This window comes from Nelumbo lutea, chromosome 7 (genome assembly GCF_056320005.1).
Source record: "Nelumbo lutea isolate HS-2025 chromosome 7, American lotus-T2T, whole genome shotgun sequence".
Lineage (NCBI taxonomy): Eukaryota > Viridiplantae > Streptophyta > Magnoliopsida > Proteales > Nelumbonaceae > Nelumbo > Nelumbo lutea.
Genome location: NC_142690.1, coordinates 30,008,390 through 30,021,203, shown reverse-complemented (window position 1 = coordinate 30,021,203; position 12,814 = coordinate 30,008,390). Strand labels below are relative to the sequence as shown.

General features: G+C 41.3%; 1 protein-coding gene across 3 annotated transcripts in view; it reads left to right on the top strand.

The window, feature by feature from the left end:
- Nucleotides 1-12,814, top strand: part of LOC148845931 (stress response protein) — a 54,297-nt gene that overhangs the window by 21,563 nt on the left and 19,920 nt on the right. For all 3 annotated transcript variants that reach the window (XM_088954933.1, XM_088954932.1, XM_088954931.1), the window contains 2 exons: nucleotides 12,378-12,519; nucleotides 12,614-12,660. In XM_088954933.1, the coding sequence (XP_088811059.1) occupies nucleotides 12,378-12,519; nucleotides 12,614-12,660 (189 nt within the window). The remainder of the gene's footprint in view (nucleotides 1-12,377; nucleotides 12,520-12,613; nucleotides 12,661-12,814) is intronic.

The window sequence follows — 12,814 nt, the reverse complement described above, 5'->3', positions numbered from 1 at the left end:
ATCTAACTCCTCAATCATGTTCATCAACTGTTGTTTTCTTTCCTCAAGTCTCCCAAAACAAAGAATATTCCATTCTTTGATTTTGTTTTTCAAATCTTTCAGCTTCCATTGAAATTTCGTACTCTCCCAGTTAGCCCTTGGATTACTTGCTACCCACCATTCTTTCACTTTCTCCTTAAAGCCTGGGTGGGAAATCCACATATTCTCAAATCTGAAAGGGATTGGTCCTCTATTCCTAGGCTCCACCTTACTAATCAAGACTGGCCAGTGATCAGAGGTGACTCTAGGCATTGTCCTTGACATCAAATCTCCCCAATGTTCTTCCCAATCAGTAGTAAAATGAAATCTGTCTAATTTTGAACAAATTGGATCAGCTTGGAGGTTGGACCATGTAAAATGACTATGCGACAGATTTAGTTCTTTGAGCTCAAACACATTAATAAACTCATTGAATTTTCTCATGCTTGTAGTATTTCTTTGCTGCACCTTATTACACTCCTCAAGTTTCTCCTTTTTTAGCTTCACCTGTTTGTAGTTTCACCTCGTTATCTTTTTCAATCTCCAGTATTGGACTTCCATGATGTGTGCCTCTTTAATGTATGTTGGAACTGTTATGATTCGGCCTGCCTTGGAGTTCTATTTGTTTGAGATCAGTCATGTAGAAAGGTGGAAGAGAGAGAGAGAGAGAGAGAGAGAGAGAGAGAGAGAGAGAGAGAGAGAGAGAGAGAGAGTCTGGTTCGAACTGGAAGTCAAAACCTAACTCCCATTTGGTCAGACATGTTCTTTTATTATTAGAATAATGGAAATGACATATGTGCCCTTATTTAAGTAAGGAGCACTGGTTCTAACATAATATTACAGATCGACAACCTTAATATAAGTATAAAGACAGAAATACCCCTATGCTAACACTCCCCCTCAAGCTGGTGAGTATATATCATATAATCCCAGCTTGTTACATATGTAGTCCACTCTTCCCCGACTCAAACCTTTTGTAAATAAGTTTGCCCACTGGTTTCCTGTATTAACGTATGCAGTGTTTAGTTCTCCATTCAGCACCTTCTCCCTCACAAAGTGACAGCCAACCTCAATGTGCTTGGTTCTTTCATGAAACACTGGATTAGAAGAAATATGAACTGCAGTCTGATTGTCACAATAGAGCTTCATTGGAGTGTTGATGTTGTACCCTACTTCTGGTAGAAGGTTCCTTAGCCACACTAATTCACAAGCAGTATGCGCCATAGCCCTATATTCTGTTTTTGCACTACTTCTTTCCACGACTGTCTGCTTTTTACTTTTCCATGTCACCAGGTTACCTCCCAGGAAAGTGCAATAGCCTGTGGTAGATCGCCTATCAGACACAGAACTGGCCCAGTCAGCATCAGAATACCCTTCTACTTCAAGTTTTTCACCACTTCTGTATATCAAACCGCGACCCGGAGCCCCTTTTAAATACCTCACAATTCTCAGAACTGCATTCCAATGAGGAATCAGAGGTTTCTGCATGAATTGACTTACCACACTAACCGCAAATGAGATGTCTGGCCTAGTAATGGTTAGGTAGTTCAATTTACCTACAAGTCGTCGGTATCTGCCGGGGTCTTCAAACACTTCACCCATATCACTGATTAGCCTAGTATTTGTGTCCATAGGTGTTTCGGTTGGTTTAGCACCCAACAAGCCTGTTTCTTCCAGCAAATCAAGCACATATTTCCTCTGGCACAGATTAATCCCATACTTAGATCTTGCTACTTCTATCCCCAAGAAATATTTCAGTTTACCAAGGTCCTTTGTCTGAAAATGATCCTGTAGATAAGTCTTCAGCCTGGCAATACCCATGTTATCACTCCCGGTAATAACAATATCATCTACATACACCACCAATAGTACTTTTCCTCCCGGAGAGTCATGACTGAATACAGAATAATCAACTTGGCACTGTCTCATACCAAACTTCTTTACCACCTCACTGAACCTACCAAACCATGCTCAAGGAGACTGTTTTAGCCCATATATAGCCTTTCTTAGTTTGCACGCCTTACCATCCTCCCCCTGAGCAACAAACCCTGGAGGTCTCTCCATGCAGACCTCCTCGAGTAAGTTGCCATGCAAAAAGGCATTCTTGATATCAAGCTGATATAGCGGCCAAGCATACATGGCTACAAGAGAGATAACAACACGAACTGACCCTATCTTAGCAACTGGTGAGAAGGTCTCTGTGTAATCAAATACCATAGTTTTGCGAGTACCTTTTTGCAACCAATCGCACTTTCAAGCGTTCAACACTACCATCAGGCAAATACTTAACTGTATACACCCATTTACAACCAACAACTTGCTTCCCAGGAGGAAGAACGATGTGGTCCCAAGTGTGATTATGATGAAGCGTTGAAAGTTCATCCATCGCACGGCACTACCCTGGAGAGGCAAGGGCTTCCTTGACATCTTTAGGGACAACTACTGATGATAACAAGGTGACAAATTGGCGATGGGATGCGGAAAGGTGAGTAAGTGAAACATAAGTAGAAATAGGATGATGGGTGCAAGTGCGTTTACCTTTCCGCAAGGCAATGGGGAGATCAAGCTCAGATGTGGGGTTCAGGTCTGGAGATGGATCTATTGATGGTGATGTAGCCGGAGGAGTAGCAGTTGGTACGCGTGGGCGATATGTATACACTTGACGGATAGGTGGGCGTTCAACAGGTGGTGGCATTGGAGGCAAGGATTTGGTCATTGCTGGAACAAGGGGAAGAGGATCGACAACGGGAAGTGGAAGAGGAGGAGGTGACGAGGAGGGAGAAGCATCCCCGGACCCCAAAAAGAACGGAGTAGACTCAAAGAAGGTGACATCAGCACACACAAAGGACCATCGAGAACTAGGATGGTAACACTTATACCCTTTCTGGGTCCGATAATAGCCAAGGAAGATGCACTTGAGAGAACGGGCATCGAACTTGTCAATCCTGGGACCCAAATTATGGACGAAGTAGACACACCCAAATACCCTAGGCGTAAGAGGAAATAGAGACAAGGCGGGAAACAAGATTGTAAACGGAGAACAACCATCAAGGATGGACGTGGGCATCTGATTAATCAGAAAGCAAGAAGTAAGCACCGCATCACTCCAAAAGGGTTTGGGAACATTCATGTGATGCATGAGGGATCGTGATGTTTCCAAGAGATGGCGATTCTTTCTCTCAGCCACCCCATTTTGTTGTGGGGTGTAGGTACATGAGGTCTGATGTATAATGCCGTGTTGGTCTAGTATTCTTGAAATGATGAGGATAAATATTCACGGCCATTATCAGAACGGAAAACTTTAATGTGAACACCAAATTGATTACGAATCTCAGCATAAAATTTCTGAAAAACGGTAAACAATTCACTTATTTCTTTCATTAGATAGAGCCACGTCATCCTTGAAAAGTCATTGACAAAAATGACAAAATATCTATATCCATTATATGACATCACTTTTTAAGGACCCCAAACATCGGAGTGAATCAAAGAAAAAGGACTCAACACACGATTATCAACCCTAGACTTAAAGGGAACACGATGGTGTTTCCTAAACTGACACGACTCACAATCCAAAACAGAAAGTTGACTCAAAGACGGAACCAAAGACTTCAAAACTTTTAGCGACGGATGACCGAATCGGCAGTGCCACTGGAGAGGAGAAAGAGATGACTGGAGAGCTGTTGAAGTTCTTCCACCACCGTCAAGATAATACAGTCCACCAGCTTCATGCCCTCCACCAATCTTCATCCCCGTCTTGAGATCCTGAAAAACACACATAGAAGGATAAAAAGTAATTGAGCAGTTAAGTGATTTGGTCAGTTTACTAACAAACATAAGATTAAAAGGCAATTTAGGAACATACAAAACTGAGGAGAGGGATACAGGGTCTAGGTCAACATTACCAACACCACAAATTGAGGATGTGGAACCATTAGCAAGGGTGACAGATTGTGATGTTGAGCAATGAGATAGGGAAGAAAACACACCTAGAGTTCCAGTCATGTGATCGGAGGCTCCAGAGTCAATGATCCAGGGATTGGGTGTGGATGCCAAACAAGCCATACCTGAGTGGGCGAAAGTCGTCGTATTCTGCTGTGATGTGTATTGGATAAACTCTCATATTCATCACGGGGAACACTCATCATCTCCTTCAGGGGACCATCTGTGGATGGAGGAGGTATCTGATCAGATGAATGGTTCTCTTGTCTAAAGCTAGAACTGGTGTCACTAGTCACGGCATGATTGGCCCAGGTTGAGGGTGGACCATGTAGATCATAACAATAGGTAATGGTATGTCCATCCATACCACAATGAGTGCACCTCCTCGGGCTTGAACCACGCTCTCTACCACGGGCTCCCCCTGAATCTTTGCCCTCAGTACGACCACTGCCACGATTATAAGTATGCTCACCATTGCCACTTCGGCCATACACCGGACCACTACTACCACCACGGCCAAACTGAGCTCCTCGAGCTCCACCTCTAGCACCACGGCCTCTCGACACAAAAAAGGCAGATCTATCTGAGATATTCGAGTTCTCAGTAGATCTGGTAGAAGTCCTCCGGAGTCGAGCAAGTACCTCTTCTAAAGAGGGAAGAGCTGATCTTCCTAGTATCTAAGCCCCTACTGGTTCAAATTCAGATTTTAGTCCCACCAAAAATCAAGTCACATCAAGCTGTTCTCTCTGTTGTTGCCGAATTTTGACATCAGAAGTGAGAGGGTGATAGACATTCAACTCTTTACGTATGTTTCTCATACTGGCATAGTACTCAAGATTCTGATTGCCCTATTTCATATTAAAGTACTCCTGATACAGCTGATACACTCTGGTTGTGTTGTCCTGACCCAAATACAATTTCTTTGCATGGTCCCACACATCTTTGGCAGTGTCAAGAAACATGAAATTTACACTAATCTTGGGTTCCCTACTATTTCATAACCATGTGATGATCTGAGCATCCTCTTGCTCCCAGTCTTCATACTCGTGAGAGTCAGTGGAGGGTTTCTCCTTTCTTATGTGTTTTACCTTCTTCTTTTCCTTTAGAAAGACTTCAACGGATTTAGCCCAAGGCACATAATTCTCTCCATTTAGTTTAATGGAGGTCATCTGAACATTCAGGTAGTTTGTAGGCACCGTCACATTAGGTTTACAGTCACTGTTATCTCCCATTCTGTTATCACCGATTCTGCACACTTGCTGAATTCTATTATCACTGAATTCTGCACATTGCACACTACTAGATCACACTTGTCACACTGATTTCAGCGCTTGTTATTGCTGAAAATTGTACTCGTTTCACTACAAACCCTACTCCTATGGCTACCTGAAATCTCACCACTATATGATCACAACTCTTCATTTGAATTACACAAAAAACAGCATAAACCCTAGCACGCTACTGTCTGAAACCCCAACATATGATCTGAAACATACTTCGTAGTTGATCCACAACAGAAATCATGCATAGAAATCTCTTACCTTATTACTGAAGGAACAACCACACGAGAAGAAAATCAGTCCACACATGACACACACTGCACCACATGAATCAGCCCTACATTGATTAGGGGAGGGCTTAGAAACCACAACAACTGACCCCACAAGACACGACTGGAGGCATAGAAACCTCCAAGGGGAGAGGGCGATCGCTCCTTTTTAGCCCTTTCCCTTATCTCCTGCTGAATGCAGGAAAACCAAGAGAAACCCTAAATTGGGTGCGCAGAGAATAGAAATCTAGGCAGATTCAAGTTGCTCTGTTACCATGTTATGATTCGGCCTGCCTTGGAGTTATATTTGTCTGAGATCAATCACGTAGAAAGTTAGAAGAGAGAGAGAGAGAGAGAGAGAGAGAGAGAGAGAGAGAGAGTCTAGTTTGAACTGGAAGTCAAAACCTAACTCTCATTCGACCAGACATGTTCTTTTATTATTAGAATAATGGAAAAGACATATGTGCCCTTATTTAAGTAAGGAGCATTGGTCTAACATAATATTACAGATCAGCAAGCTTAATATAAGTATAGAGACAGAAATACCCCTACGCTAACAGGAACAATGTTTTAAAAGGTGTGGGAGCCCCTAGGTGAGGCACGCTCAAAACACCCTAAAGAGCAAGCCAAAGGTGTTGATGCCTCCGAGGTGTATGCCTCATGCACACCTCATATGAAAAGAAAGAAAGAAAAGAAAAAAGGAAAGGGAAGGGAAGAGAAAGAAAAGAAAGAAAGGGAAGGAAAAAAAGAAAGGGAAGGAAAAAAAGAAAGAAAGGGTAGAAAAGGGATAAAAAGTTTGGGTAGGGGGCTTCGCTCTCAAACACCCTCCATGACACCTTATTTTGTTTTAGGGTCTCTGCTCTAGCCCACTTGCACTTCATTCTTCTTAATATAAAACATATTTCATAAAATGACTTGAAGTTATTGTTGTTAGCAGAACTTTTAGGTTGAAAAGTAACCCAAAAATTGAAGAGAAGAAGAGAGAAGAAAATAGAAAAAGAACAAGAGAGGAATGGGCGAAAAATGTTACATTACTGCCGCCCTAAGCAGTATTATTTATGTGTTTAACATAACATTAGGTAAAAGGACAAAAATGCCCTGCTACCTATAATAGTACAAGAAAGCAAGTCTGGTCCACACGTAAATATACCAGGTCTGGTCCATTGTATCACTACACTCCCCCTCAAGTTGGGAATAGATATTCATCATTCCCAACTTGCACAAATCTGATTCCAATTTGACTTTGGTGACTGTTTTGGTGAAGAGATCGACAAGCTACATATCATAGGCAACATAGGGCAAGCAAACATCTTGAGAAGCAACTTTCTCTCAGTCTCGGATGAAGTGACAGTCAACCTCAATATGTTTAGTTCAGTCATGCTGGATGGGGTTGTGAGCAATATTTATAGCAGCTTGGTTATCACAATACAACCACAATGGTTTCTCATACTCAATCCCTAGTTCCTCAAGAAGGGATCTCAGCCATAACACTTCAGCCACACCATGAGCCATGGACCTGTATTTTGCCTTAGCACTTGAATGGGCAACAACATTTTGCTTCTTGCTACGCCATGACACTAAGTTACCTCCAACAAATGCACAGTACCTTGAAGTCAATCTTCTATCATCAACACATCCAGCCGAACCAGCATCAGTATACACCTTGGTTTTCATATGACCATTGTTTTTAAAGAGTATACCATGAGTTGGACATTTCTTCAAGTAAGCAAGGATTCTTTCCACAACAAATAGATGAGTGGTTCTAGGAGAATGCATGTATGGGTTGACAACATTGACAACATAGGAGATGTTAGGACGAGTAAGACATAGATAAAGGAACTTTTGGACTAGTCGTTGGTACATGACTTTGTCTTCAAGAGGTTTGTCCCCCTCGGCAGTTATCTTATGATTCAATTCAATAAGTGTGTCTGTTGGTTTAACTCCTAGTTTCTCAGTGTCCTCAAGGAGATCAAGGACATATTTCCTCTATGAAATGAAGATACCATGTCTAGAGCAGGCCACTTCAATTCTCAAGAAATATCGCAGGTCACCAAGGTCTTTCACTTCAAATTCCTCATTAAGCAATTGTTTGAGAGAATCAATCTCATCAGCATCACAATCGGTCACAACAATGTCGTCAACATACACTGCAAGAAGGGTGACAGAAGCACAATTTCTCTTGATGAAGAGAGTGTGATTGGAGTGGTCCTGTACATAACCAAACCTTTCAAGAGCCAATCTAAATCTGTTAAACCAAGCTCTTAGAGATTGCTTTAAACCTTATAGAGCCTTTTGCAATTTGCAAACTTTCTTCCCTATAGATTCATCATAAAACTAGGAGGTAACTCCATATACACCTCCTCTTGCAAATTGCCATTAAGGAAAGCATTCTTGACATTTAGTTGGAACAGAGGCCATGAAAAATTTTCTGCAAGGGATAGTTGAACTCTAATGGTATTCATCTTGGCAACAGGTGCAAAGGTTTCTAGGTAGTCAATTCCTTAAGTCTGAGTATACCCCTTTGCAATCAACCAAGCTTTGTACCTTTCAACTGAGCCATCTACGTTATGCTTCACAATGAACACTCATCTGCATCGAACTGGTTTCTTCCCCTTCTGGCTTGTTAATTAGCTCCCAGGTCTTATTTTTAACGAGAGCACCCATCTATTCCTCCATTGCATTCTTCCACTCAGGTACTGCAAAAGCTTCCTGGATAGACCTAGGAATAGATATAATAGAGATGGATGCCAAGTAGGACTTATAGGATGGCGAAAGATGATCATAGGTGATAAACTGAGATATGCAATGGGCAGTAGATGAAGTGCACCGACGCTTTCCCTTGCGGACTGCAATGGGAAGATCAAGATCATTTGGAGGGGGTAGGGGATCAAAAGGTGAGAGTGATGTATCAACAGACAAGGAGGGAGAAGTACCTGAATTTGGAACTACAGAGGAGAGAGGAACTGACCTGGACTGATTATGAGCACCAAAATCAACCTGCCTCCTCCTGTGGTAAACTCTCAACTCCCTACACCTTTGACAAGCATCCTCATTGCATAACTCTCCTTCAGGAATAGGAATAGTTTGAGGAACTTTAGGACAAGGGCTATCCTTCTCATTGTTCTCCCCTTGAGAAGAAACACCTGGGTAATAAGGGACATCCTCAAAAAATGTAACATCCATGGACACAAACCGAGAGCCAGAACTAGGATCATAACAACAATATCCCTTTTGATTCTGTGCATAACCAAGGAATATACATTTAGCAGCTTTAGGATCAAACTTAGAATGATGAGGTCCTAAAATTTGAACAAAATAAGTGCATCCAAAAACTTTAAGAGGGATGGTGTACAAATCTTTCTCAAGATGCAATAATGAAAAAAAAGCTTTCATATCCAAAGCACGGAAAGGGATTCGGTTGATGAGATACACAACTGTATTAATAGCATCCCCCAATAAACGAATGGGAACATTAGAATTCAGCATAATACTTCTTGCAACTTCCAAAATATGCCTATTTTTTTCCCTCAACTACCCCATTTTGCTGAGGTGTATGGGGACAAGTACTCTGATGAACAACCCCATACTCAAGAAAATTTGAATTCAGGTGTTTAGTGAAGTATTCTTTGGCATTATCGGATTTGAAAATTTTGTTTCTAACTTCAAATTGAGTGAGGACCATTTGATGAAAAGCACGAGTTAAGGTGGGAACCTCATCTCGAGACGCCCATGAGAAACGAGAGTAATCATCAACAAACAATAAGAAATACTTATACCCCCCCTAGAAGGAATATGATATGGCTCCCACACATCAGTATCAAACAATAAGAAATACTTATACCCCCCCTAGAAGGAATATGATCTGGCTCCCACACATCAGTATGCACAATTTCAAAAGGAGTGTTGCTTCTTTTATTACTCAAAAAATAGGAGGATCTACAATGTTTTGTAAGCTCACAACTTTCACACTTCAAAAAAGACATTTGAACTGACTTAAACAAAGACTGAGAAACAAAAAGACTTCGCAACTCCTTTATCACTTCTAGGTGGGTGCTCAAACAGGTAGGTTCCATTCATCTCATGACCAATCCCAATCACCTTCCTTATCACCAGATCTTGGAAAATACAATGGTCAAGAAAGAAGGTTATTGAGCAATTCTGGCTTCTTGTAAGACTACTGACTGAAAGTAAATTAATGCTAAGCTTAGGTACATGCAAAACTGAGGACAAGGTAATGGCATCAGAGACTCTGATGTTTCCCTTGCCAGAAATGGGAACAAGGGAGCCATCAACAATGGATACTTTATCTCTGCCTGAAGATAGATTGTATGAAGTGAATAATGAAGACAAGCTTGCCCTATGATCTGATGCACCAGAGTCTATAATCCAAGTAGGGTTAGTGTTACCTGGGGTAGAGGCATGAAAAGCAGTGGCTCTTGTACTTGAGTGGGCGAAGGCTGATGTGGAGGAAGGAGGTGCAATGGTAGCAAAGATAGGCTGAGATGATCCTGCAAGCCCAGCTTCATTCTCCAAAGATAGGCTGATGTGGAGGAAGTTGTACCTGACTACAACTAAGGCCTCCAAAGAAGTAGACCGAGGTCCTTGAAGGGAAGAACCATCTGATGTAATAGCTGCGTTTGCATTTCCCTTCTTATTCCTGAGTCTTTCTGGTACAAGATTGGGGTGAAGCTTCCAATAAGTGTCTTTTGAGTGTCTAGGTTTTCTGCAATATTCACAAAACACACCTTTCTTTCGGTCTTTCCTTCATTTTTCATCTCTTTCTCCCTCTCACCACTATACTTGTGTCTTGTAGCTGCTAATGCCACATCCATTTGAGAATTTTGTAGCATAACCTTCCTCCTACTCTCTTCACTATGTACTAGGGAGTAGGCTTGAGACATGGTAACATTTTCCCTAGTGAGAAGCTGCTGTCTAACAATGTCAAAATCAGAATTCAGACCCGCAAGAAACTCAAAATCTCTATTTCTCTCAACTAACTTATTATAAGTTGCTACATCCTTGTTACTCTCCCACTTAATTGTTTCAAGATGATCTATCTCGTGCCCTAAGGATTTCAGAGTAGAGAAATAAATTGATACGGGTTACTCCCCCTGCTTCAGATTGTTCACTTCAGTTTTCAACTCATAAGCCCTAGCCACATCAAGTGGCTATGAGTAAGTCTCTTTCATATTATCCCAAATATCCTTGGCTGTCTTTGCCCAAAGGTAATTTCTGCTAATATGGGGTTGCATTGAGTTGCACAACCATGTCATCACAAGATAATTTTCTTGAATTCATTTTTTATAGGAAGGGTCATCCTTGGCTGGTTCGTTAGTGTCTCTAGTCACATAGCCTAACTTTCCTCTTCCTCCAATGGCCATCATGGCAGATTGAGCCCACTCCAAATAGTTAGAACCATCAAACCTGATTGTGGTAATCTGAAACTGGTTGTTATCAGTCATACTAACAGCCCTTTCAACACCTTTGCCAGTAGGTTTCTGTTCACCCCCAAAGAACCCCATGCTGAGTTCAACACAGAGAAGAAAAGGAACACACTCAACTCCCCTTTCGAATAAAAAAGGCTGGGGACAGAAGTGAAAAGACTACCCAGTCCAGTAGATTTAAAAAAAAGGCAGCCACACCTCACAGAGATTTCAAAAAACCCTACTTCCTGTTACAAACTTCAGGAGAGTTGAAAGAACTACCCAGAAACTTCTGGGCAGTACCTTCAATCTGAGATTTAAACCCTAAATCTCATCTCAAAATAAGTTTTCTCTGATTCTTCCCGACTGCTGGGCAATCTCCAAGAACAGAAGTGTCCTGGGCAAGGCTTCAAACTCCACCAATCTCCAAGAATCAGGCCATGGACAGAACTAAATCTCCAGCCCCATTAAAATCTCATGTAGCCGGCTGGTAAGAGCTCACATGAGATTCACGAGCAGAACTAAACCTGCTCTGATACCAAGTTGAAGTTACTGCTGTTAGCAGAACTTTTAGGTTGAAAAGTAACCCAGAAATCGAAGAGAAGAAGAGAGAAGAACGTAGAAGAACAAGAGAGAAATGGGCGAAAAATGTTACATTACTGCTGCCCTAAGCAGTATTATTTATATGTGTTTAACATAACATTAGGTTAAAGGACAGAAATGCCCTGCTACCTATAACAGTACAAGAAAGCGAACATAAGCAACAAGAATCAGGCCATGGACAGAACTAAATCTCCAGCCCCATTAAAATCTCATGTAGCCGGCTGGTAAGAGCTCACATGAGATTCACGAGCAGAACTAAACCTGCTCTGATACCAAGTTGAAGTTACTGCTGTTAGCAGAACTTTTAGGTTGAAAAGTAACCCAGAAATCAAAGAGAAGAAGAAGAGAGAAGAACGTAGAAGAACAAGAGAGAAATGGGCGAAAAATGTTACATTACTGCTGCCCTAAGCAGTATTATTTATATGTGTTTAACATAACATTAGGTTAAAGGACAGAAATGCCCTGCTACCTATAACAGTACAAGAAAGCAAACATAAGCAACAAAAGACTGAACTTATGGGACCACACGTAAATATATCAGGTCTGGTCCACTGTATCACTACAAAATGAAACAAAAATAGAAAAACAAAATGAAATCCCTTCCTCTTCTTATTCTTCCTCCTCTTTAGGAGGCTTATGCCTCCTTGTACTTGAGAGGCTTATGCCTCTTATGTTCTGAACTACGCCTGATGCCTCCAGCTAGTGGAACATCTTGCATCATGCCCCTCCACATTTTAAAACATTGTGCTGGAATAATTCCCTGTTTCCATGTTGTTTATACTATGTACCTTCAATTCTGAATCCCATTTTTACACATGCTGACTGATAATTTACTTATCTAGGAAGATGAAGCAAGAAAAGGAGAGTTGGAGGCAGATAAAGATAGGATGATGAGAGAATACAGAGCTCAATTAGATGCTGAAAGGGCAAGCAAGCTTGCCCATGGGAGAAACCATTCTAGCAGTAAGTCTGGTCACAAAAAAGGTAAGTATAAGTTAAGAAGTGCAGTATGCCAAGTTCTTTTTATTTGTAGTATTTTAAGTAGCTTCTTTTCTTGATTTGACACATGTCCATGCAGATAGGAAGGACAAGGATTTGAAGAAAAGGAGCAGCAAAAAGAGAAAGGTTCTTCCGTTTAACAACTATACTATTTCATGTGCTCATTTTCTTTTCCTGTCTAAAGGGTTAAATGCATAAATACCAAAAAGTGCATTTTTTTTCCTTAGATTAAATTACTTGTAGCATTATTTAGTAATGCAACATATCAAAGAAACTGCTT